Genomic DNA, 25,887 nt, shown 5'->3' with positions numbered 1-25,887 from the left:
CCCACATCCCTTTCGCGTTCCCCTCCCTCCTCTTCGTCCAGCCGGCGTGCTCCGGGAGACGTCTCTCCTACCCCAAGCTCCATTTGCCCCCCACATGCAGGATCTTCTACCAAATCACACTGCCCGGCGAAGAAGAACCACCACACACCACCTGCTACTCCCTCCCTTGCACGGAATGTCCAAGCCTGTGTTGTGTTCGTGATTGAACCTGGCCCGGTAGAGAAGTACTCGGTCTAGTTTGTCAACGCATGTGGAGCAATCGCTTTCTTAGTAGTATCTCCCATTATAATGAGTTTGTTTCACTATATTTGTATATTGTCCTCACACTATAATGAGCTTGTTTCACTATGTACAATCATACCTTTTTTTTATCCTTTAATTTGTCATGAGCATTAGTTGTAGTTTCTGCGTGTGCTAGTTTATTATGGGAGAGAATGAGTCTCTCGTATACTGTATTGTTCGTGTAGAGTTCTTTTGGGTAGGTAGCAAAAGGAAAAATCGATCATTGGAATTCTAGCAAAAGGGCGGAGCAGGAGCGGACGAGCGGTAGGCAGGTGGTCTTGACCGGCTACCCGTTGAAAACTCAAGGAGGTTGCCTCAGAAGATCCTGGTGCAGCGGCCGAGCAGCCTTGCCAGTTGCAACTTGGAGTTTGCACTCGAGGCACAGTAGCCCAGCTGTGTTCCCTCTTCTATATAGCCCTCCTACCCCAAGACGGCACGCACTACTTGTGCTCTCCCAAGGCCAAAACCACCCGCTGCTCCACCACCCCTCCGGCCTCTTCTCCTTCTCCGTCGCCGCCATCTCCGGTCTCCTCCGGCCTCTCGATCAGAATGGGCAGCCTGGCGTCGGAGAGGACGGTCGTGGGGTGGGCCGCCCGGGACGCCACCGGCCACCTCTCTCCCTACACCTACACCGTCAGGTACGCGCCCGCCGCCCGCCGGCCGTGGCCATCTCGATCGAGTTCTCGACCGTTCCGCCGCCGTCCTCCTTCCCTTCCTGCTGCTCGAACTCCGTTCTTGAAACATGCATGCGTGCAATGGAATCAAGGAAGACGAACAGATTCTGCATGCGTATGCGTCTTCAGTAGTTCTTGTGCAGTCAGATTGTTCGCTAGCTAGCTCCTCCCCACCACCGTCAAGAAAATCTGATTAATGGTTGTCAAGAAAAAAATACTATTGAATTTATCCCCCACTCCAAATCCGGCCCGTAACTGCAGATGCAACTGGTAGGAGTAACGCCTGCGGGTCCTGGGGCCCATGTTCCGGTAACTGATACGTTACGCGTGATTTGCTCTCCAGTTGGTCTAATGGTACATATAGTATATGTTTCGTGTGGTATATACAGCGTGCTTACTCCGTCCCAGATCTTTGGTCATTTTAATTTTTTTAGATTTATAGATTTTGCTACGCACGTGTACATGTCTTGGTCCGGCTCTAGCGTGAGCAAGTGTCGCACGTGACAAGAGGTTGTTCATCGTAAACAAAAGCTCGCAACATATTGGGGCCAGCACGTGAGTTTGACATGCCGTTGAAAGGCCAGGGAGCCGGCCATCGTATTGTCATACAAGCCAGTAGCAAGCAGCCCAGATCCAACACTGATACCTACGTTTACCTACCACATCTGCTGTTCTAGTCGCAGGCACACACACCACTCGGATCAAGCTGAGAAACAGAAAATAAAGACACAACCTTCGCTTTCATTCAGTACATAGGTTCTGCAGTAGTGCAGTGCAATATAATTTGTTGGCAGACAGGCAGCATCCGTCGATTGCATAGTTATATTCCTTATTCAGAAGGAGTTCCATTATTTATATCGCTTCGGTCGAGAGAAGAATCTTGCTAACGAGCTTTCCCTTTTTTTTGGTTAAAAAACAAGAAAGCTAACGCTGTTCTTGTGCCGTGACTCGTGAGCCATTGTCTTCTTCTTTGAACTTAAGTGAGCCACTGTCTTGTTCTTTGAACTTAAAGTGAGCCATTAGCTAATAATTGTCTCGAAACATGGGTATATATGCTCGCCTCCTGCAAGAATCAACTAATTAACGCTTGTCTCTCTATGGGTTTGTTGTGGTGACTACAACAGGGAGACGGGCCCTGAAGATGTGGTCGTCAAGGTTCTGTACTGTGGGATCTGCCATACTGACATCCACCAGGCCAAGAACCACCTCGGCGCTTCCAAGTACCCCATGGTCCCTGGGTAAGCACAGGCGCATACATGGCTCTACTTTCTCGTTTTCTAGCGATTTTTCAGCACTACTAGGGGATCGAGAATGGTCCACAAAAAAACTGAAATTCCAAGTGTTCTATTCAACTTGTATGAAGTTTTCTGAAAAGTATGGAAGGACAGATAGCAACAGCTATGTTTTCGCAATTCGATGAGAAATTACATGCGTGTAACCAAACTTAGGTATGTTTATATCTTTTAACCTGCACAGATAAAATAGATAGGAGGGCACATTTGGTAACTGGAAATGGCAGTAAAGATGTCATTTCAGAGCTGTTGTCAGGTTTACAGGTGGCCCATGTCACCATCACTCTTTACTTAACTGTGAATTACTGTCAACAATCACCGCATCATTATTGGCAACACAGGATAAACACCGCTTTAATTAGTAGATTTCTTACTCACGAGAAACCCTATCATTCCTACCTTTTCATGATACCTAACCTAGAACAGCTAGCTATATATACCATCATTTTGAGGTGAGCCGTGACTAAAGCCAACCCACCCAAAACTTTCTCCGACGGCACAACAACTCCACATCTTTCTGTGAACTGATAATGTTGCAAAAATGCGCACTTCCAATACAATCATGGGCCGGCTTGGTGATGACCGAAACTTTTTCAGGCATGAGGTGGTCGGTGAGGTGGTGGAGGTCGGGCCCGAGGTGACCAAGTACCGCGTCGGCGACGTCGTCGGCGTCGGGGTGATCATCGGGTGCTGCCGCGAGTGCCGCCCCTGCAAGGCCAACGTCGAGCAGTACTGCAACAAGAGGATCTGGTCCTACAACGACGTCTACACCGACGGCCGGCCCACGCAGGGCGGGTTCGCCTCCACCATGATCGTCGACCAGAAGTGAGTCCCTCAAACTAAACACTGGTCACCACTGCACTTAAAATTCAGCATTATCTTGTCAGTGTTCTAGAGACATTTTTTATTTATTAACATAAAATTTGTTCTGGACAAAGCAAGCAAGAACTTTAGTTTGGACTCTGTGAAGTGGATGAGGTCAAATCCTTCTAGAAAAGGATGGAGGAAAGTATGGGTGTAGGGAAAAGTTATCATTGAAAAAGTTCATCATCTACTTGCAAGTATGCATGGGTATAGACGTGGTGACCAGGCAAGGGTGTTATGTCAAAAGAAAGATTTGTTGTGCTTTACTAGCTCAACTTTGTGAAGTTGAACCGTCACCACAGAAGCCGAATCCTCACCTACTGACCTACTCGTCTGAAGAATGGTCACCTAAACCGCTGGTTGTTGGGAGAAGTGAGGATACCTTTCCCCATCCTTCGATCCAAAAGTTCTATGCAACTCTAGTGTGCGTGCTGTCTTTTCAGCCAGTGGACAGATCGCACTATCTTTCCAACTACAGTCTGGGATAGCCTTTTTTTTTGTTTTGATATGTGAATTATGATAGACACTAGGCAGTAACTCTTGGCGAGATCTTTCTGTCATCCTTGTTGCATTTGCAACAATTAACCAATGTCCGATCGAGTTGAAGATCAACCTGGGTAATTGTTCATTCGCGTGCAGGTTCGTGGTGCCGATCCCTGCTGGTCTGGCGCCGGAGCAGGCGGCGCCGCTGCTGTGCGCGGGCGTGACGGTGTACAGCCCGCTCAAGCACTTCGGTCTGACGGCCCCGGGCCTCCGCGGCGGCATCCTGGGCCTCGGCGGCGTGGGCCACATGGGCGTGAAGGTGGCGAAGGCGATGGGCCACCACGTGACGGTGATCAGCTCGTCGTCCCGGAAGCGCGCGGAGGCGATGGACGAGCTGGGCGCGGACGCGTACCTGGTGAGCTCCGACGCGGCCGCCATGGCGGCGGCCGCCGACTCGCTGGACTACATCATCGACACGGTCCCCGTGCACCACCCGCTGGAGCCGTACCTGGCGCTGCTGCGGCTGGACGGCAAGCACGTGCTGCTGGGCGTTATCGGCGAGCCGCTGAGCTTCGTGTCCCCCATGGTGATGCTGGGCCGCAAGTCCGTCACGGGCAGCTTCATCGGGAGCGTCGACGAGACCGCCGAGCTGCTGCGGTTCTGCGTCGACAAGGGGCTCACCTCCCAGATCGAGGTGGTCAAGATGGGGTACGTCAACGAGGCGCTCGAGCGGCTGGAGCGCAACGACGTCCGGTACCGCTTCGTCGTCGACGTCGCCGGCAGCAACATCGAGGCGGCGGCGGCGGGGGCGCCGGGCAACTGACGAAGTGCCGCCCGCGTGGAACCGTGTGAGGCCGTGCCGGTGTGGCGTTCGTTCTCGTGTCCGAGGTGTACGTGCGTGCGTGGGCTTTCTGCTTCCTTAAGAGTTGTGTGCGTTGGATCGGCTTGCAGATGATGGATGCTTGATATGAATTTCATTATGTAGTAGTACTATTATACTTGGAAGTTTACATGTATGATGTACCTGGTGTCACCATCAATCTGAATCTCCCCTAAAAAAGAAGACGATCTGAATCTGCCCAAGATATCCATCAGACGTTGCTACTGCTGCTATCCAAGTATCTTTGCTGCGTGTCTGGCAATGGGCTGGACCGCTGCAAGTACGCCAGGCCTCCTACCGGCTTGGACGCTCTGTACTGGGCCTCAGTAACCACCAGGCTCGAACAGAAATAGATTGGTCCCAACATCTAAGCCCAGGCGTAATCGAGATCAGGCCCACGTTCGAGCTCGGTCCCGCGGTCCTGCCTCCGCACGAGAGACAGGCAGGCGAAGGCGCAAGCCAAGCCTCGCTGATTGCTGGGGCTGCAGAGCGCCGTGCAGCGGCGGCAGGCCAGCAGACACCGCCGCCCGTGGGCACACGCACGCACGCCCATCCTCTGCGAGTCCGGCCCGGCCGGCCGCGTTGCATTGCCACTGCGTCCCCCTCTCTTCACTGTTCTGCGCAGGGGTGTTAAGGTGCGCCGCGCAGGCCAGGACAGGAACAGCTGGCTGCTGCTGCGAGCGGCGCCCTCACCAGCTCACTCCTGGCTGATTGCTGCGCGCCTGTTGGCTGTCGCTAGCAGCGAGCCACCGCTCACTCCCCGTCCTGCGCTCACTTCGTAAGGCTAGTCACAGTGGAATTTCACGCCGAATTTCATAGCATTAATTATCATAATATATTAGTATTTTTGATGATGTGATATTGATTTAATGAGGGAAAAGAAGGAAGCAGTTTCATCCCCACGACACTCTGCTAACTCATTTTCAAGATGTTGGAAATAGCGTGAAACGACCACTGTGACCGCCGTTATTTCATGGAGGATCCCGTGCGCCACTATATCAATTAGCATTTAATCATAATGGTTAGCTTTGAAAATAGTAAAATAAAACTCTCCATTAAAATATTTAAAGTATAATGTTTCATTTATCCCCAGGCTGATATGGTAATCTACGTGAAACTCCCATTGTGATCAGCAGCTCATGGTTTGTAGTCGGAGGACACACAATTGAACCACTCGATCTCATCGTTTGGGCAGGTGACACCAACCGAGGCTCACACGCCTCGCCTGTTTGGACCCAACTAATTCCACTGGAATCGCGTGAAGAACAGTTGAATCCTCGCACGATCCCATCAAAGCATCTACGGTTCTGAGGATTGTTAAGAGCAGTTGATGTAGTGTGAACAATTGACGGGCTGCTCTCTCTTTCTTTTTTTTTAAATCTCGGCACGGATCTACTACCCCATTCTGTTCGCACGCGTGCCACACAATGTGGGAACAGAACGAACAGCATGCTCCAAATCCGAGCAGATCTGCCACAAACCAAGCCTAGTTTCGGTCCCTGAGAACACATCCTCTTTTCGAACAAACCGTGACCACACTCCGAGTGTAGAAATGGCAGACTCGATTATTGCCAACCTCCCCTTCCATTCCATTTCGTTCCGTTTCCCCTTCCGGCTTCGCCGCCGCTCTGTTTCCTTCCTTCTGAAAATTCAGAGCGGCCGGCCGCCGAAGAATACACTGCGAGCTCCAGCTCCTCCTAAATACAGCGGCCACGAGGGGCCAGAGAACGACGACGACTAGTAGTAGTAGTCTAGTAGTACTCGTAGTACTGCTGCGCTACACAGGATCGGATCTTAATGAACACAATGCTTCGCATTGACTCGATCTGATTTGGTTTTCGGTTCCCTACGGCCGGGTGACGACGGCGCCGACGCGCTCCGCGGCGGCGCGCATCACGCCCTCCACGAGCTGCGGCATGCACGCCTCGCCCACGGCCCCGGCGCCGCACCCGGCGCGGAGCCCCGCGCCGGACATGTACTTGCGCACCTCCGCACGGATCATCTCCTGCATCGCCGCCACCAGCTCGCCGCTGAACGGGTAGGGGCCGGTGGTGGAGGACGACGGCGAGGGCGGGGACGGGGAGCGCGAGGGGGAGAGCTCCTGGAAGTGGCTCCGGGCGCTGTCGTGGCGGAACCCCGAGGACGCCTGCTCCAGCCCCGGCAGCGAGAGGGAGAGCGAGGTGAGCGGGTCCTCGTCCCGCGGCGGTGGCGGAGGGCGCGCGTCGGCGGCGCTGATGGCGTCGAAGCCGCCGGCGCGCGGGACGGGGCGGAACACCTGCGCGCCGCCGCCGCCGGAGCCGTGGCTGAGCTCGCTGCGCTCCGACCCCGTCGGGCTCCCCGGCCCGGGGCTCGCGCGCTTGCACGGCGGCTCGGCGTCGCCGGCCTCCAAGGTGGTGGTGGCGAGCTTCCGCTTGAGCGACGAGTTCCAGTGGTTCTTCACGGCGTTGTCGGTGCGGCCGGGGAGCAGGCGCGCGATGGCGGCCCACCGGTTGCCGAGCCGCGCGTGCGCGGCCAGGATCGCGGCGTCCTCCTCGGGCGTGAAGGGGCGCCGCTCCACCTGCGGCGACAGCTGGTTGCACCACCGCAGCCGGCACGACTTGCCCGACCGGCCCGGGATGCCCCGCCCGATCGCCGTCCAGTTCCGCGCGCCGTGCCGCTCCACGAGCCGCCGCAGCGCCTCGTCCTCCTCGGGGCTCCAGGGGCCCTTTATCCTGTCGCACTCCGACTCCACTCCCATCGCGCTGCTGCTGCTGCCGCCGCCGGTGGCAATGGCGGTGTGTGAGATTGTGGTGTGATTACTGATTGCTCAGCTCGATTGGGACGTCTCGATCGGTGTGGCTGGGGGAAGGGGAAGGCCAGGCGGGGGCTTATATAGCCGGGGGCGACGGGAGGGGTGACCGGGAGCGGCCGGTGGCTTGTCACCGGGGTACAGCTGGCGAGGTGCCACAGCCACCTCATGCTCGGGGCGCGCGTCGTTTTCGCCGCCCCAATGGCAGGTGGGGTCGTGGGTGGGTGTGGTCCCGCATGGCAGTGGGAGCGCGGGGACACCGAGCGGGCGAGATCGAGGCCGTTTGGCTGTTAATCATGGGGTCCCCGTGGGCGGTTTGAATTTTGAATTGTTGTTTTGTTTCCGGGTTCCGTACCGTCAAACGCAGGAGGACGTTAAAACGGACCAGCTGAAATCGGGCAAACTGGCTCCACTCGTTGCAGTGCGTTTGTTGCAGTCTTGAATGACACAGAACTTTCGCAGTACCGGCTTGTGTGCGTATTCCATCTCCGAGCCGCGGCAAAAAAAAAAAAAAATGTTGTACTAAAGCAAGAAAAAAAATCTACTTAAATTAAACACGTAACTGTTCGTGTTTCGTAGCCCATTCAGAGTTCTACCATAGCGTTCAAGCGGGTAGCTATTTTGCATTTGCAGAATGTTCTCCTAGTAGCATTGAATTTTATGAGCATAAAAAAAAATGGTGCCAAGAAAATCGGAAGCAGACCGACAGAGAGTGGCGACGTGGTTATCCGGTGGCCGGGGGGTTCGCATCCATCATCCAACCCCATCCATCCATCCCCCTTGGAGCTCGAATCGAATCATGCAAGCCGCATCGCCGCGGCAGGGTGTGTACCTGACCCGCGCCCCATCCCGCCGAATTGATGGCGAGTCGCCGGCGTCCGCCCCACGCCCTCCTCCCTCCCTCCCTCCCTCCCCGCGGCGGGCCCCGCCATGCCCGTACATGTGTACAAGCCGGACAGTACGACCGCTGTGCGCGGCGGTTTGGGGTGGGGGGCTCGTGGCCTCGCTCCCGCGACCCTTGCCGTCGCGGCACCGTCCGCCACTGACATCTTCGGGCCACGCAGGCGCGGTCCCACGGGACAGCGAGGGAGCACGTGGGAGCAGCGGGTGCCGGAGGGTTGGGGCGGAAGGCGACAGGGGAAGATAGGGGAGGGCGCGGCGGTTTGCGGGCGGTGGGGCCGGGGGCCAGGCTGGAGCGCAATCTCTCGGGGGGTGGGGGTGGGGGCAATAAAAACCGGCGCGATTTCGTGGAGGGAGCGGGGCGGGGCATGGCAGTTATGGGCACAGCTCAGCTCCCGCGGCCCAGGTGTCTGCGTGTACGTGCGCTCGCTGCTGCCTCGGTCTGACCCGCCACGGGTGGGTCGTACCCGTACGGCCGGGAGCTGGCAGCCACTGCTGGTGGCCCGGGTGATTGGGTGGAGAACAAAGAAACGTGCTCGATTGTTACCGGCCGTTGGATCGGATCGCCGTGACCGTGACCTCGTTTCGTTACTGTTACTGTTGCCGTTGCCGCTGGATGTAGCCATGTTCGTGTTGGTTAGCGGAGTACAGTAACTTCGATGGTGAAAGCAGCAGCTATGACGCGTTTTTTCTTCTGTCAGTCGTACGGCTAGAAAAGCTTTTTTATGGCCTCGTCAGTCGGAGGAAAGCTAGTTACGGTTAGAGTACGTGCAACCGTCCGGGCAGCAGCGGCGGCCAGGCGGAGACGACGACCGATGGAGGAGCGGCACCGTAGGGGGCGCATTGACTCCGAGTCCGGCGCCCATCCGCGGCAACCACCAGCACCGCCGCCACCTCTGCTCTACGTCCACCTCCCCGGGGAGCAGCAGGCGCGCAGCACAGCGAAGCAAAGCCCGCCCGGATCGCGAGCAGATGCAACGCGCGCCGGTGAGTCCACACGCGGGCTCCACGTACGCGTGCGAGGGGGCGGCCGGGCCCGACACGTCGCGGGTGGCGGAAGACGACAGGCGCGGCGGGCCCTCGAACGCCTCAACGAAAGCAGGGGAGGGGGAGAGAGAGAGATGAAAAGCAGCGGTCAGTGGAGGGGGCGAAGTCAGAGGAGGCGGCAGGCGTAGGGCACATCCGCATCGGCATCGGCGGGGGTGGGAGGACGTGGTGGATCTGTGGGGGGCGGCAGGGCCAGGCTGGCTGGCGCGGCTTTAACGGCCTCCCACCGCACCGACACCGGCCGGTACTGTACCGGCCCTGTTACTGTACCATGCGCGCCCGGGCCAAGATCCCGTTCGCGAATAGAAATCGTAGAATAGTAGAGGGAGAGCCGGAAAGCCAGATCCACGGCGACCGGGCCAACGAACCTCCCCACCCGTTTCGGTTACGCGGGCAGCTTCCTCGCAGCTTCCCCGCTCCCGATCCTGGACGGCCTGCCTGGGCCCCGCTGGCTGGCCACCGCCGTCGTGGCGCGCGAGTTGTTTATCGCCGAACTGGCAGAAGGGACCTCGAGTCTCGCCGCCTACTGCTCCTCGACGCCGCGCCGGATCCGGCCTGCCCGCGCACCAAACGGCCGCGCGGCTTTTGTTTACGTGCGCGCGGCCGGCCGAGACCGGACCGGGAGGCGCGTACCGGCGTACGGAGAGCGCGTGCGAGCACCACGTCGCCGTACCACCGCCTCCCGACCGCGCCCATCCGCCGTGTGGGGAACCGGCCGATATCCCTGGCCATCTTTCGAGTTTTCAAGGGGGTGTGCGTGTATCGTGTCCGCCGCGCGGGTTGCTTTGGCCCGGCAGCGGGTTGGTTGGTTCGGCGCTCGCGCGCGCGTGCGATGGACGGATCGGCGTGCGAGTCAGCCGCTGCCAGCGCCGCCGCGCGAGAGAATACGGCTCAGCGCTCCGCCGGTCGGTGGCGACGAGATGGGGTTGGGATAGCTGATAAGGGCGAGAGACGGGCGGGCTCGGCGAAGCAATGTGTTGCGCGTGCGAGCGGGGGCGAGGCTGGCTGGCCGCACGCGGGCTCCGCGGTCGCGGATTCCAAGGTTCCAGCGCCCCCGCAAGAGGACAACGGGGTGGACGCGGGGGCTGCCACGGACGGGGTACGCTAGCATCATTGGCTGGCTGGATGGCCGTAACCGCCTCCCGTGCCGGGCTGCCGGCACGGTCACGGGCAGAGCGGCACGGACGAGGGGGCTGTAAAGACTAGCGGTGCTCCCTCCGCCGTGCGCGCCGAGGGCTGGCGCAGCGTTCGCCATCGCGAGGCCCACCAGGCTTTTCTGGCTGTACTCCTGGACACCGCGCTCCGAGTTGAGACCAGCTATGACAGGTACACTGATCAGGAACGAGCCCAACACTTGTTCCACGTGCAATCAGCAAATGCTCATGCGAAGGCGCACACTCAGCGGGGATTACGCAAACACACGTTGGTGCACCATTCATTAACGCAAATGCATCGGTGTGTCAACCCTGATGCTAGTTCTTCTACATACAAATCCGGAACAACAGGTGCAGGCCTCTCTTGGACTTCGGCTTCAGGCCCGCGCAGGGGCAGCAGGGGCAGGGGCAGGGGCTGGGGCGGCTTCTGCGGGGGGCGGCAGGGACACCGAGCGCAGAAGCTCCAGGGTGCTCGCTAACCCCAGGAAGTGCGACAGGATGGTGTTCGCCGAGGCCTGCTCGTGGTGACAAATGACAAAGTTTAGTAGTAGCGCAGCAATGGGACTGTTGTAATGACAAACATTGATAGTCTGTTACTGATGCAAACATTTATACCTTAACCTTCTGTATGATTTTTACCATGATTACTGATATTGAATAGTAGGTGATGCCTGCATGATTCTAATTGCTGAATCCTAAAGTTATTTACATTGTCAGGCTGCAGGCTGAATTAATTTTGGTGCTATTCCTAGACGCGAGGATGCCTTTCACATGTGGGTCTGGTACAGTGGTACTATCTACTATGCTATGTAGATCAAGGGACTATTACAGAAACGCAGCAAGGGGAAAAAAAAGAATGCTCTGAAGAAAATGATAATATGGTGTATGTTGGAAATCTGATTTTCACTACCCAAACATTTAGTGAACTCTACAGATGTATTCTTTTCAGGCAAAATGAAGTTAAGAGCAGTAGTAAGACAGTCAAGGTCACAAGGCTGCTTAGGGTAAATGCTGAAAACAAGAGAATAGCACCAATGGACTGATTGTTACAGGTGCGAATTTGATGACATAATGATTCATGCCAAATGGTAAAATTAGTGAAGAAGCAAGTACCTGGACTAGGAAAACGTCCAGAGCCAAAACGGGGCTTTGGCCAGGGGTAGCCTGATAATAGGGTACTGAAGAGGTTGTGAGAGCTTTTGCTACCAAAGCACCAACAGTTGCCTGCATCCCCAGAACAGCAGCGCCCATCCCCAGAATATTAAGCACAATGCCATTTTTGAGACTCTTAACAACATCGGCGCGTGGAGGAGCCTGGGAAGCAATTCACAGTTTCATTTTAAATTTCAAAAACATATCAGAAGAAGCATATCAAGCTTGCTATGCAAAGTTATCTAAAATACACAATCTGACCAAAAGTAGCTACAAGTCATCTTTGTGATGAATAACATGATGCGAAAACACCAGTTCAGTTATCAAATGACAGCAGCGGGAATGTCAGTAGGCAGGTAAAAGATATAGAGATGAGTCAAAGCCAGTGTGCAAGGAGATGCAATGTGGTTCTTTCATGTGAACTAGTTTTTGTATGATGCTGCTAACATTGTACAAAGTAGGTAAGAGTTGAGAAAAAAGAGTACCTTAGCAGGTTCTTTTGCTGTTCTTCTAAGCCTTTCAGAGAGACGAATATAACCAAATGACCAGAAGACTGAAATAAATGCAGCAGCAATACCAGCAGCAGTTGCGTAGAATGTAAAGGGTGCAGTCACCTTCCCCGTCACAACAGTAGAGAAGGACAAAATTCCAGCAGAAACAATTGTGCACACCAACTGGGACCAGAACCCAAAGGTACCCAAATTCTTGAAATACCTTGCTGTTTTCTCTAGTCTCCTCATAACCTGTCCATTCAGTCCGTAGAAAAGAATCAGAGAAAGACCGATATTTCAGAATCATAGTGCATGTTCTAGACCATATAGAGATGAGCATGAGAACACATAACCAATTTAATCACATCACCATGTAAAAGTACAACATAATTCAAACTAAAAGCTTGCACAGGTTAACCAGCACATTGTAATAGAAAAACGACAGTTTATTAAAGAATAGGAGTTACAACTATGTTTTTCATGTAAGTTATTTAAACAGATGCATAAGTACCAGAAGGTATGAATGATGAAGTCATAATAAGAGCATGGATCTGGACTGCAAGCATGCCTTCAAACAGAAAGTATATATTATAATCATATGCCTCTTCAATAGGGAAGGACAAGTGCTGAAAGAAAAGTTCCAACCGGAAATTATGCACATTTTTCAAAATCACTGATGAGCAATGGACTCTCTGATAACAAATCAATGCCACTGTGGGGAGTGGAGAATGGTCAATTACTGAACTACCAACAAAGATCTATCCTTAACTAGCTCCAGGGGATTTTGTTTGCATTCCTTCTCCACAGACTGCAACAATTCCTCTACATGAGAAACATACACGCACAGCTCCCAGTGCCCAAAAACCCATCCTGCCCAAGTGCAGTTCATTAAACAAGAAACCATCTACCTACAATTCTAGACGATTTGAGCATCAAAATCTCACTAAGGTTGCCAGGAAGCACACAATTCCTCAATTAAACCATCACATAAACCCTACTTCATCCACGGAGCACAGCTCGGGGCGTCGAATCGATAGATCAGAGGAAGGTTAGGAACTAGCCAAGCACCTGCTCGAGCTTCACCCGCTCCACCTCCTGCTCGGTGGGTGGAGGCGTCGGGTAGAGTGGTCCCGGCGAGGACGAGGACGACGCCGCCGCCACTGCGAGGGGCCGCCGGGCGCATCCGCGGACCCCCAAGCTGAGGCGACCGGCGGCGCCGAGTAGAGAGCAGCGGGCCTGCGACGCATACGCGGACGCGGAAACTACGGGATGCCTAAGCGCCGCCGCCGCCGCCGGCGCGGGCCGCGCGGGGAGTAGGAGCGCCTGCATTTTGCGATGGCGAATTGGCGATGGCGATGCTGTCCCTTCTGAGACCTGTTGCACAAACCTCCCTATCTAAATTTGTTATTTTCCTGGGCGCTACCAAAGACGTCCCTATCTAAATTTGTTATTTTCCTGTGTCTTCCGAGCGATGGTAATTTCTGGCATCGCACAGCCCACCACGCCCAGGAACTCAGGATAACTGCAGCCCAGCGGCACAAGATGGCAGGCAACATGCACCGTCCCAACCTCTCTTATTTTTCAAAAAAAATTTGTGATCTAATATATTCAAAGTATTAAATTAATATAGTCAACATTTTGAATTGTATATTCAACATTGCTTCCAACCAAGTTTAACATCTCCAGTAAACCAGTTCAACATTTGATATGAAAATGTTGAATAGCATGTTCAAAATGTTGAGGTAGTTCATTAACAATGTTGAATATTAAAAATAGTAAATTATATTAATGTTGGATCTCATTTTGTTAGATTAATTCTCACGAACGCAGTGGTTTAAACGGATTCATAAAAGAGTCTATCGTTTGCAAGAAAAACACATTTTAAGTTTGAAATCCAAAAATATCTTCCTTCCACCAAGGCAAACCGTAAGTGGATACGTGTCCACCAATGTCCCTTGGGGATTCCTATGTAGTACCCCTCCCTCACTTACGAGTGATCTAACTGCAATGCAACGGAAGTACCGTAGAGGATATGTGTCCTAGCTCTTTGCCCACCTGGAGCGCAAGGATCTGTGCTCCAGCTCTTTGCCCACCTGGAGCGCAAGGATCTGTGTCCCAGCTCTTTGCCCGCCTTACAAAACACCAACAAAATCCGAAGGATGTGATTTTTACCATATCTTTGAGGCCCTTAGACCATAAAATTGGGCTTTCCGGCCCAAATATCCTTCTTTTACAAAGTCCTTTTTACTACATCATGGACCTCTATTTATGTTTTTGCCGTGAGTTAGTTTTACGATGGTGATAGGAAAAAACATGAAATGATATCAGCTGCGACGACAATAATATACTCCTCCTATTCTTAATTATAGGATATTTTGAATTTTCTAGAAATATCTGGATATAATTATATATATCTATAATTTAGAATGGAGAGATAATATTGTAAATACTCTTTGTTATTATTACATGTAGCTATTTGATGTGTACTGAGATCATCTCTTATGCTCGACACTTCTTTTTATCGAGACAGTGATGAGCGTCACTATCCTCTCTAGTAAACCTAACTGTAAAGAGCGGATAGCCGTGTATGAAGAGAAAGGGAGGAGGTGGTAAGGTAACATAGCAAGTTAGTCCAGATGTGATGTACATTTTCTAAACTTGGCAGATGAGCTTGTAGCTCGTTGGTAGAGCATCCAGTAGGTGCCACCCACCCAGGGTCGAATTCTGGGTGCTGCACAATAAAAGTTTCCCTCGCTGGCGCACCCAGGGTTAGGGGGTTTTTACACGGCCGGAAGCCGGTGTCGCTTCCTCTTAATGAAATACGGCCCCGTCGTGTTTTTTCCCCTAAACTTGGCAAACATATGTTATGTGTTGATGATGGGTTGACTTTGACACTTCACATTATGTAAATATATTTGCCTAAATTATACTCCCTTCTTTTCAAAATATGGGTCATTTTGAGTTTTCTAGGTTCATAAATTTTACTATGCACTCAGACATATATTATATCTAAGTACGTAACAAATACTATGAATCTAAAAAATCTAAAATGACCTAAATTTTCGAACGGAGGAGTCCATACATATATTTTTTTATCTTCAAACACCAAAGTCAAGAACTAATATAGGTAATTCAGATGAGGTCAAAATATGAGAAAATGTGGAAATTATTAATAGTATTAAGTGTAGCAAAAGAAGTTTATGGGACTTCAGATAATCATATTATCGTGCTAGCGACATCACATTATTGCTCTTATGATTTTAAAGTAAAAATGACTTGTTGAAACTCGAACCGTTCAGACCGGAAAATGATGAAACTGACTGTTAAAAAAAGAAAAAAAGAAAGAGAATGGCGAAACTGCAGTATCAGTGCGTCGAGGATGGTAGCACGTCGCACGGGAGGCGAGCCACGCGGCCGTTCATCCTTCCATCTGACGGCCGTGAACCCGTGTCGCACTTGCTCCGCCGCATCCGCAGAGAGCCAACACGCGGCCACAAGCCCACGCCGGGATTCCCCCACGCCCGACGCCCCCACCTCCCCCGTGCCGCCGCGAGCGTCCTCAGCCCCCCAGCACCGCCTCAGCACGGGCGCCGCCGCCGCCCGGTCCCGCCCTCCCGTCGCAGTCTCCGCGCCCATCGCGCCCCGCCCCATGGCCGCCAAGTGGGCCCAGAAGACCGTCGTCATCCCCGCGCAGCGCCGCGGCTGCCACCTCATCACCCCCAAGGTCCCGCCAGCTCTCTCTCACCCTCGGCTTCTCGTCCTCGCAGCGTGTGGTCCTTGGTACTGAGATTCCCTTGATGTTCCTCCGGGTGCTGCAGATTCTGAGGGAGATCGAGGGCGACCTGTCCGGGTTCAAGTGCGGGCTCGCTCATTTCTTCCGTATGTGACACGCCCCTACTTATGCAATCCCTAGGCGTTTCCTTGTTCACCTTTTCTTGCTTAGATGCCTTAATTGGCTGGTCAGTTGCAGCGGTGGTCTAGATAGTTCTCTGTAGAAATCGCCAGGGTGCATGAGAGACAGCAGTGATTGAAATATACCGACTTGAACTTTTATTACACCACATTAAAATTTACTATTTAGTAGCCTCAAGGTGTCTGCTAGAGTAGTAAAATCACTATGTTTATGCGGTCTATTTTTCAGCAGAACTTTAGCGGTCTTAGGGACACTTACGAAGTGCTGATACATAAAAGTTGTGTGTTGATGGCATTTAGGGGATGGAAGTTCCATGTAGTCAGCTGGAACTATCAACTATATCATCGTTTATTTTTTGCGGCATGACCTGTAGTAGTAGGTTATGTGTGGTTTCATACTAATAAGAGAGAAGCGATATATGCTTAGGCATAACTAACTGAATTTGCGGCATGATACCACAGAAGTTCAATACTGGTTCAGTGTGCTACATATATAAAGAAGAGATTCAATGTAGCAGTGTAATCGCGCAAGCAGTTTGGCTAATTTGTATTGCAACTCGTGGACTTTTTTATTGTCAGTTTGTCACTATTAACATGCATTGTCGTAAGCTGACAAGCATAGCAAGTGTCAATTGTATTTTAGTAGTAGTGAAATTGTTTTTGTTCTGCAGTGCAGCACACAAGCGCTTCCCTGACCGTCAATGAGAACTATGACTCTGATGTGCAGGCTGACACTGAAACTTTTCTTAACAGAATTGTCCCAGAGGTCAGTGGCCCAATTTTTTCTCTTCTTATTTAAATGGTCAAAATTTAATTCTTGCTTCATTATGTGTTCATGGTTCTCAGGGCCACAATGCTCCTTGGAAGCACACTATGGAAGGTTAATTAAGTCTCCAGTCTCCACTGTGTTATTTTGCCCTCTTTGTGATGAAACTGTAATAGTTATGTTCTAATTGCAGGACCAGATGACATGCCAGCACATATCAAATCGTCAATGTTTGGTTGTGCCTTGACGTATGTATACCCTTGTTGTTTCATCCCAACATTCTGTTCTTCATCTATTGTGTATTAATTAACAGGTTGCATCTTGTGCTCTTATCAGGATTCCAATAACTGATGGACGTCTCAATATGGGCACTTGGCAGGTAAGGGAAACACTTATCCTTTCACAATTGATCATCTGATGTTCAAGCTTATTTCCGTTTTCCAATTTGCATTGGCAGTTTGTAATTAGCTAAAAACCTTGCTCATAGGAACCATCCAGTTAACAAACTGCCTGTATTGAGATTGCCAAATCTTACTTGGGGTTTACTCAACTGTTCCAGGGTATATGGCTGTGCGAACACCGTGACCATGCCAGCCCTCGCAAAATTGTGATTACTCTCAATGGAGTCTAACTTGAAGATTGTAAATGCTGGCAGGAAATAGGGCAAATGCAATTTTGACCTGAATGTAAAATTACAGCTCTGTTTCAAGTGTCCCATGTATTGGGTTGAGTGTAACGTACGGATGGATACTACAAATTCCAATAAGTCATCTGTTACTGTTTCCTGTGTGATTCTTGGGTTAACTGTTACTGTTTCCTGTGTGATTCTTGGCTTAGGATATCATTATTAGGATGTTAAACTTTGAAGTTTTTTTTTATCTGTGCGATCGTGAACTGTCTTGCAGATTCTATAATTGCCATTTCCTAGAAATTTGTGAATCTATAAGCAAAAAGAAAAAAGTATCACATTCTTTGTTTCATAAGAGGGCAGTTACAACTTACAAAAGAAAGTTTTTTGTAAAAAAAAATGTGGGAAGTGGTAAATCCCAGATGTTAGTGTTTAGAAAATATTTTACTTGTGCTATTTTTAGTAACTGCTCTGTTTCTTCAACGAGAAGAAGGTCAAGAAAGTTGCTGTTACGACAACAGCTAATAAGTTACAACAACAAACGTAGCGGTTAGTGCTGTTTGAGACGTCAAAAACTGTCCCCCTATGAAAACAGCCAGCCAGATGTACGCAGACGCTTCACCCCTCTCATTTTTCCCCTTTGGGAAAAAGGAGCATATGGAACAAGTTATTTTTGTGAGTTGGAGCTCTAAATTAAGCATGTTAAAAGGTGGCCATCATTTAGGTGCCCCCTAATTTTAGAATGCTTTTCCTTGTCTGGAAACCTCCTCCTTTCTCTCCTCTCCACAATCTGATATAGGGTGCCTGCAGACCTTAGCCTCGGTGGGGCTGGAGAACAGTTTCTCTCGATTTTCTCCTTGGAGTTTCATGTGAGGTACGTTTCTGTCATCAAACCTTTACATTTTAACTTTTACCTTGGATTTGTCTGAAATTTTACGTGCGGTGCAAGGTGTTTCCCTCCTGAATGAATTAATCGTGTTCTTTGAATGTTATTAGACTTTTACTCTGATCTTTGCTTTATTTCTTTGTTGCTGTTCACTTTCTTGGATTATGCATGGCTGCTCTTTGTTTTTCAAGTTATTGTCTGAATTTCTGAAGTGCCTGATGACTTTCTTTTCTTTTTGGAAAAATGTAGCTGACAATTCTTTAGTCTTTGCGTCGCATTCTTGTAGAGCATGGTTCTTGTACGTGTGTTTTCCCGGAGCTCACAAAATCTGTGCTGTAATGCAGGGTGCTCCTCCTGACCAAATGGGAGCAAGCTATCCTCACATGTTTTTGATCCTCTTACTGCTTCATGGAGCCAATGCTGCTTCGAAGGCTCCAGCAGGGCCAAAATGGCAGACTCTGAGCGGTATCCTATTTCTACTTTTTTTTCTTCTGTCGTTATTCTTTCACTTATCAAGATTTTCATGCGTTCTAGCATTTGTTTTACCTGCCATTTCAAGACTCAAGCTCTCTGATGTGCAATTGCAGCGCCATGTGGCCAAGCTGCTAATGTTGGTGCTATGACCCTACAGGTCGTCCCCCTCAAGTTGTAGCTCGAGGAGGATTCTCTGGCTTGTTTCCTGACTCAAGCCAGTTTGCCTACCAGTTTGCCTTGTCGACTAGCTTGCCTGACGTTGTTCTCTTCTGCGATCTGCAATTCTCAAGCGACAGCATGGGCATGTGCAAAACAGGGTTGACCCTTGACAACTCGACGACAGTCTCGGAGATCTTCCCCAAGATGGCAAAGACATATAAGGTGCACGGAGAAGATGTCCATGGCTGGTTCTCTCTAGATTTCACCGCAGACCAGCTGATTCAGAACGTCACGTGTAAGCAGAAAAGAACCCTGACTACTTTCTAGCTAAACCTTCCATGCTCTATTTCTGCTCCATATGGATGGAACTTTGCCAAAAACTAGGGTAGAAATAAGATGCGACTGAATTTCGAAGTATCATTTTGCTGTTGGAATTTTGCTGATTTGACATGCTGTCCTTTGATCATCTCTCAGTACTCCAGAACATCTTTTCTCGACCAAGCACATTTGATGGCTCCATGGGAATGTACACGCTTGATGATGTTGTTGAACTCCACCCCCCACAAATATGGCTTAATGTACAGGTAAATGTTATTTCACGGGCCTTTCCTCTTCTTATTTTATATCATGTAACGTATCTAACATGACTTTGTATTCTCTTCCACAGTACAATTCATTCTTTGTGGAGCACAAATTTAGTACCGAAGATTACATATTAGGACTACCAAAAAAATTTAGCCTCTCTTACATCTCCTCTACAGAGATTGATTTCTTGAAAAACCTGGGTGGGAAACTCAAGAAAAGCAATACAAAGCTCATCTTCCGGTTCCTCAACGAAGATATCATTGAGTCTTCAACCAAGAAGACATATGGGGAGCTCCTGAAAGACTTGAAATCCGTTAAGGAATTTGCAGCTGGGATTCTTGTCCCCAAGACTTACATCTGGCCACTGAACAAGGATCAGTACCTGGGACCATCCACAAGTTTGGTCAAAGATGCGCATGCTTTGGGACTGGAAGTCTATGCGTCTGGATTTGCCAATGATATCGTTACGAGTTACAACTACAGCTTTGATCCCAGTGCAGAGTACTTGCAGTTCATAGACAATCCAGACTTCTCTGTTGATGGTGTGCTCACGGACTTCCCGCCCACCGCATCAGGAGCTATTGGTAAGAACTATTCCATGTTGGAACTGGAAGGAGCTAAAACTATTGTCCATGGAGAAATCTGAATGATCGATGTTGCTTTGGACATGATAGAGACCTGCACATTATGCTCTAATATCATAGAAGCTCACCATCTTTCGCTGGTTCATGAAATCTCAGTATTTTTGCTTTTTTTTTGCAGCTTGCTTGGCTCATTCTAAGGACAACCCTCTACCACCTCCCGGAAGTAAGCTATTCACTGTCACGCCGTCTTTTGTAAGTTTATTATCATCATCCTTTGTACTTATTCCCCGTACCAATGTAGAGGACACCAGGCCGCTGATCATCACACACAATGGGGCGAGCGGTGTCTATGCCGGGTGCACAGATCTCGCCTACAAGCAAGCAATTAAAGATGGCGCCGACATCATAGATTGCGCCGTTCAGATGTCAAAAGACGGAGTGGTCTTCTGCATGCACTCTGCCGATCTCTCCTCCCAGACGACCGCGGCCACCGCTTTTGTGTCCAAAAGCTCCACTGTTCATGAGATTCAGAACAAGTCTGGCATTTTCTCGTTCGATCTGTCATGGAGTGAGATCCAAACCTTGAAGCGTACGTGAGGCACATTTGTTTGCTTGTTCTTGGTTTTCTTTTTTATCCCAGAATGTCATGTCATATTTGTCCATGCATTGACAGCTCTGTTCTCTTTTCTTCTGAGCAGCCGATCTGTACTCTCCGTTTGCTCAGGCAGGCCTGAAAAGAAATCCTAAAGCGAAGAATGCCGGCAAGTTCTTGACTTTGGCCCAATTCCTAGACATGGCCAAGGCCAGCAACGTCTCCGGTATACTGCTGGAAATAGAGGTAATCAACATTAATCAGTTCGTTCGACGCTACTGTTGTTTCTTTCAGTCTGTCTATTCAGAAAAAAAAACCCGATCAAGCATTCTTGTGCCGGATGCACGCATGCAGCATGCCCCGTATCTCGCGAAGAGAGGGCTCGGCGTGGTGGACGCGGTGTCCAGCGCGCTAACCAAGGCCGGCTACGACAAGGAGACCAAGCAGCAGGTGTTCATCCAGTCCGATGACTCGGCGGTGCTCTCAGGGTTCACGAGGTTCAAATCGTTCAAGCGGGTGCTCAGCATCGAGATCGAAATCAGCGGCGCCTCCAAGCCGTCGCTGGATGACATCAAGAAAGTCGCGGACGGGGTGAGGATCCACCGGAGCTCGGTGGCGCAGATCACCGGGTACTTCATGACGTCCTTCACCGACACGGTCGGCAGCCTGCAGGCCGCCAACCTCAGCGTGTTCATCGGCGTGCTCAAGAACGAGTTCATGAACCTTGGGTTCGACTACTTCGCTGACCCGACGGTCGAGATCGTCACTTACTCCTCGGCAGTGTTGGCCGATGGGCTCGTCACCGACTACCCTGCCACTGCAGCTGCGTACTTCAGTGAGTATCTGACAGCCTCACAGACAGCAATGACCACTGAACATTCACGAATAATTTCAGATACCACTATACCAAAGAATTTTGCCAGATCTGTTTCAATACCTGTTTGCAATCTACAAAATTTCAGGAAAAAAGAGCTTTGAATCTTACCATCTATGAACTGCAGGGAGCCCATGCAGCGACATGAGCCTGAACCTGAGCTACTCGATCCTGCCAGCACAACCTGGCGCTCTGGTCCACATTGCCGCCCCTGGGGCGCTGGCGCCAGCGGCAGGGCCGGCACCGGTGCTCGAACCCAAGGACGTCGTGGATCCTCCGCTGCCCCCTGTCAAAGCTGTGATCACCGCCGACGCGCCGGCGCCGGGAGCCGCAGACAACACCACCTCGGCGGCCAGCTCCAACGCCGGGAAGAGTCTCTTGGGGGCTGGCATCGCAGCCCTCTTGTCCCTGAGCTTCCTGCACTGATCCTTCCTCCCTGGTTACCGGCATTGTACTACCACATTTCTTTTTTGTTCTCCGAGTTTCCCCATCCTCAAGTGTGCTGTAACATAATGTTCTTGAAATAGATATGCGATTGTCCTTAACCTGCACAGAAATACAGATCAGAAAAAGTTTAACCCTGCCCATTCATGCCTGGATGCCACAGCCTGAACATAAAATTTGTGCTTTTGTAATTTAGCACTGTAGTTCACACTTGACATTTAGAACTGGACAATCAAGGCCAGAAAAAACCCAGCAATAATTCACAGCTGCACTACAACAACAGGGAGGCATGGCACGATTTTGTTAAATTGAACTTCTATGTTTGGGTGGGTAAAAATTCAGCAAATTTTTGGACTCCTCTAATTATAAATTCCATCTTATCTGCCTCCAATGAGTAAATTAAATACGTACATGACATATCCGTTTCCTGGTGGATACTGGCCCAGTGGCACATCATCCTCGGCATCCACTGGAGCGACCTGCTTGGCGGCGTTGGCGCCACACAACGTACACTGGCGTGGCGCCGATAGACACGCCACCTCCTCCATCTATGGCGACGGTCGCCACGCACTTCGGGCCCCTTCCGCCGCCGCCGCCTCGCCTGTGCCGCCGCGGCCGCGCGGCCTTCCCCGCCGGAGCCCGGCGCTCCGCCGCCGCTGCCCGCGGTCGCATTAGGAGGTTAGTTTTTTTGCCCCCACGGAGCTTCTTCTAGCAGAGTCTGAACTATAATAGTTCCGTAGATTCATGAAATTTCTTGCAGATCGAGCAAATTATGGTCTTTAACTAACCGACTCGTATAGATTTAGGGCTGGCTTTAGCGGAAAATGTTAGCTGCAATGTGATTGTTCCATTAAATGCTTTTGTGTTTCTTGCAAACATGTACAGTTTGCGCAGCTTATCCTGCTTGGTCTCTCGGACTGCAAAGGCATCAGTGTCCAGGGCAGAACCTTCTCCAGCTCCAGGTGGGGAAGATGCAAATGAGATTACTGATGCAGTGGCAGTAGTATCTACCACCCCGGGCGCTTCATTCCTTGCAAAAGTGGCAGTTGCTATCGGTATTGCGGCCACTGTTATTGTGATTTCACTCATCATGAAGCAGCCTTCATCAGGCCCATCTTTCAGTCTGCCACAAATAGTTGATGCTTCCGCGCAGTCTGATGCAGCAGCAGCGACCATTGGATATACATTTTCTGTATTTGGAAAGAAAGTCATAATTCCGGAGTACACACCAGGGTATGTGAATTTTGCTATCTGAGCTGACACCATTTCTGAATTATCGTTCTGTGTTCACATGTGGTAAGTGTGATGGTATTATTACTTTTCAAATGCATAGATACTCCAAGAAAATGCTATACGTTGGTACCTGATGTTCGACATTTGTAGCTTATGCCTTGTGAGATACAAGCTGCATTTCTCCTCCATGAACTATAATCCATAACCCTGGTCCATCAACTAGATTCTGTAAAAAACTTGTAGAGCTAAATTTGCTTATTCGATTATATCTTCCCCATATTAATCTCAGGCAATGCTTTAAACAATATCATATTGCCCATTGAGGGTTTAACAGATAATGATTTATGATTAAACATAATTATGACCAACAATATTTAGGGCTAGATAATTTTGCTTTTCATGAAAATTTATATAGTTCTTTTTTTTCCTGATAACTTTTAGATACACGCCAAGGATGGGTCTGCCAAATTAAGTCAATAATATGTTCCATGTTCGTCTTATTTGAGAACTTTTAATATGTCAATAGCATTTGTTACCAAACGTTAAACAACATGCACAACCTCTAGGGACAAGTTTTTCTGGAAACAAAGTTCTCAAGTCTATCCATGGTATCATTCTAACTGAGATTTGCAGGAAGTTCATGATGTTAAATTCTAAAAGGAAATGCAAATATGTGATCTATTTGGTACCCATGATCGAAGCCTGTCTGTTACTTTTTTGTCCCATTTTTCTAATATATTGTATTGTGGATTAAAAAAAATTCTTCAGGTGGGTTTACTTTTGTTTGCTCATGTCTGCTGGATTTGGACTGTTTATCAGTGAAGAAGCTTTAAATGTTTGGGTCTGTCCTTTGTACTGGTACCTTCAATATGACCATGCTCAACTAAGTTTCTAAATTCATTTTCCAAGAGTAGTCAGGCTTCAAACACAGTTTTATCTATATGCATTCACCAACCATTTATTTATGTTGAAAAGCATTTTGCCCCCTCATGATGTAGGCTGGAATTTCTTTAGCACGTACACTTTCACTGGATGGAACCTGGCAATCTCTTGTTAATTCATTCTCGGCGAATGCACCTTATATAGTTTCTACAGTGCTATGGATTTACTGGTTCGTGCATCCTCTGTCCTCGATCTGTAGACTATTGTGCCTTTTGTTAGTGAATACTAATGCGTTGCTTTTAACTTGTTCATTCACGCAGGGGCGTTTGTATCAGCGATATGATCCCGTTCTTTCTGGGGAAGCTTTTTAGGCAAACTAAAGCATCTGAAAACATAAGCAGCAAGGTGTGAAGTAGGGATTTATCCCACTTTATCATACATTCATTAGTTCCTCAGTTACATATTATTATATATCGTTTGTTTTTGCAAAATTCTGACATGAAGTATTCTTGCCTTAGTGACATCTAATCACAACTGTTCTTTTAGATTGGAATTGGCAATGAGAAAGCACTAAGCGTATCACGAGTAGTACAAAAGTATGGGAACCTAATTGGCTTCGGTATACATCTGAACTCCCACATCGTTTCTCCCAGCATTTTGTAGCTCTGAGTGAAAGAAAATGAAAATAGGAAACTTGTAGAGCATTGCATGTGCACTCGATACACTGAAGATCTAAAGGCAAACTAGATGGTTAAATTTGTTTTAGCACTTCAATTGATAATGCCTGTGCTGTTTGCTGCAGTTGAGAGATTTTCAATCGGTCTACGGAATCCCACAGCATTTCTAGCTGGCGCATTGGTCAGTCAATTGTTCTTTCTTTTTTTTAAAAAAAAACTCTCAACCACTTAACGGATAATAGTATATATTGCTCACAATTGATTTGCGAATGACATGCTTTGGCCATTGTAAACAGGGTATCCCAGCGGACTGCTATTTCGCAGGAGTTTGTTTAGGTTGCCTGTTTACTCTTCCTATTCAGGTAAAACAACCTTGACATCATGGCAGTTTGGTTGTCTGTTAACAAGAACCTCTTGCTCTTTGTTCCATAACAAAACAACCGGTGCTTTTTCTGCAGCTAGCAGTTGGGTTCGTCCTCCGAGAGCGGCCCGTCGTCGCGCTAGCAAGCGTGGCAGCCGCCGTGGTAGAGTCTCCGTCTCCCTCACTCCCTCTCCTCAACCTCTCTCTCCTTGCCGCCATTTCTGATCAGGCCATGCTTGTTGCAACCAGGGCGTCTGCACGGCGTTCCCTTACGCCGCCGCGGCGTGCACGGCGCTGTTCCTCTACCTCCGCCGGCGCGAGTCCAGCAGCTGAGAGTGCGGCGATCCTTTCCGTGGCGGGTCGGCAACTAGACATCTTGCCCTTTTCTTTTTCACCACCGTCCTTGTACAACTTCTCTGGATGAGTGGCTGGACATTCCGTTTGTGTTTAATAGGCTTGTGCATCTTTGAAATCTTTTTTTCTCCGATCAATTGCGTTGATCAATGTAAACATCCTTCCCATTCTTTCTGATGAAGTAGGGATTTTTGCTGAGCCCCGTTTGGAATGTAAGACTACGAATTTTATTGACCTTTACATGAATGAAATGAAATGTCTTGAACAAAGCTCTTGTAGATCCTTGCATTCCAAGAACTAATATATCTCTCCGTTGGATACTCGAAAAAAAAATATCTCCGTTGGATGGCTAAAAAGTAAAGGAAAAAATCCACATTACCCCCCTAAACTTTGCCCAAAGTCTAAAACTCTGTAACTCCTGAGATTATGCTTTCAATGCTAGGGGTGCATTTTGCCGAGTATGCCTTCG

General features: G+C 49.8%; 4 protein-coding genes across 5 annotated transcripts; 2 read left to right on the top strand and 2 right to left on the bottom strand.

Annotated features, from left to right (window-relative positions):
- The first annotated feature begins 672 nt into the window (after positions 1-672).
- On the top strand, positions 673-4,635 carry LOC112874397 (probable cinnamyl alcohol dehydrogenase). The gene is made up of 4 exons (XM_025937697.1): positions 673-920; positions 2,081-2,194; positions 2,846-3,073; positions 3,752-4,635. Exons 1-4 carry the CDS (start codon positions 832-834, stop codon positions 4,416-4,418), a joined length of 1,098 nt encoding a protein of 365 aa, XP_025793482.1. The 5' UTR covers positions 673-831; the 3' UTR covers positions 4,419-4,635.
- A 1,173-nt stretch (positions 4,636-5,808) lies between these two features.
- Positions 5,809-7,329, bottom strand: LOC112893842 (transcription factor MYB44-like). The gene has a single exon (XM_025961352.1). It carries the CDS (start codon positions 7,210-7,212, stop codon positions 6,322-6,324), a length of 891 nt encoding a protein of 296 aa, XP_025817137.1. The 5' UTR covers positions 7,213-7,329; the 3' UTR covers positions 5,809-6,321.
- A 3,289-nt stretch (positions 7,330-10,618) lies between these two features.
- On the bottom strand, positions 10,619-13,383 carry LOC112879003 (protein TIC 21, chloroplastic-like). The gene is made up of 4 exons (XM_025943317.1): positions 13,076-13,383; positions 12,002-12,259; positions 11,478-11,678; positions 10,619-10,879 (listed from the first exon to the last, which is right to left on the bottom strand). The coding sequence occupies exons 1-4, from the start codon at positions 13,334-13,336 to the stop codon at positions 10,742-10,744; spliced, it is 858 nt and encodes a 285-aa protein (XP_025799102.1). The 5' UTR covers positions 13,337-13,383; the 3' UTR covers positions 10,619-10,741.
- Positions 13,384-15,416: 2,033 nt separating this feature from the next.
- Positions 15,417-25,687, top strand: LOC112887722 (glycerophosphodiester phosphodiesterase GDPDL7-like). 2 transcript variants are annotated; one of them, XM_025953991.1, is made up of 22 exons: positions 15,417-15,731; positions 15,826-15,886; positions 16,591-16,685; positions 16,766-16,799; positions 18,831-19,127; positions 19,307-19,416; positions 19,500-20,001; positions 20,180-20,224; positions 20,303-20,590; positions 20,700-20,839; positions 20,948-21,428; positions 21,595-21,764; position 21,840; positions 22,844-23,144; positions 23,913-23,985; positions 24,143-24,255; positions 24,347-24,431; positions 24,573-24,645; positions 24,829-24,884; positions 25,000-25,065; positions 25,162-25,227; positions 25,314-25,687. In XM_025953991.1, exons 1-22 carry the CDS (start codon positions 15,657-15,659, stop codon positions 25,395-25,397), a joined length of 3,216 nt encoding a protein of 1,071 aa, XP_025809776.1. In that variant the 5' UTR covers positions 15,417-15,656; the 3' UTR covers positions 25,398-25,687. The 2 variants fall into 2 exon arrangements, with proteins under 2 accessions (XP_025809776.1, XP_025809767.1); XM_025953982.1 differs by lacking the exons at positions 15,417-15,731; positions 15,826-15,886; positions 16,591-16,685; ... (8 more) ...; positions 25,162-25,227; positions 25,314-25,687 and adding exons at positions 17,313-18,037; positions 18,124-18,187; positions 18,544-18,664 and having other exon boundaries at positions 21,595-22,024.
- The last annotated feature ends 200 nt before the right edge of the window (positions 25,688-25,887 follow it).

The sequence above is a fragment of the Panicum hallii genome, chromosome 1, assembly GCF_002211085.1.
Source record: "Panicum hallii strain FIL2 chromosome 1, PHallii_v3.1, whole genome shotgun sequence".
In the NCBI taxonomy this organism is placed as follows: domain Eukaryota; kingdom Viridiplantae; phylum Streptophyta; class Magnoliopsida; order Poales; family Poaceae; genus Panicum; species Panicum hallii.
Note: the sequence above shows the minus strand (reverse complement) of the source record. Positions and strands in the feature narration are given on the sequence as shown.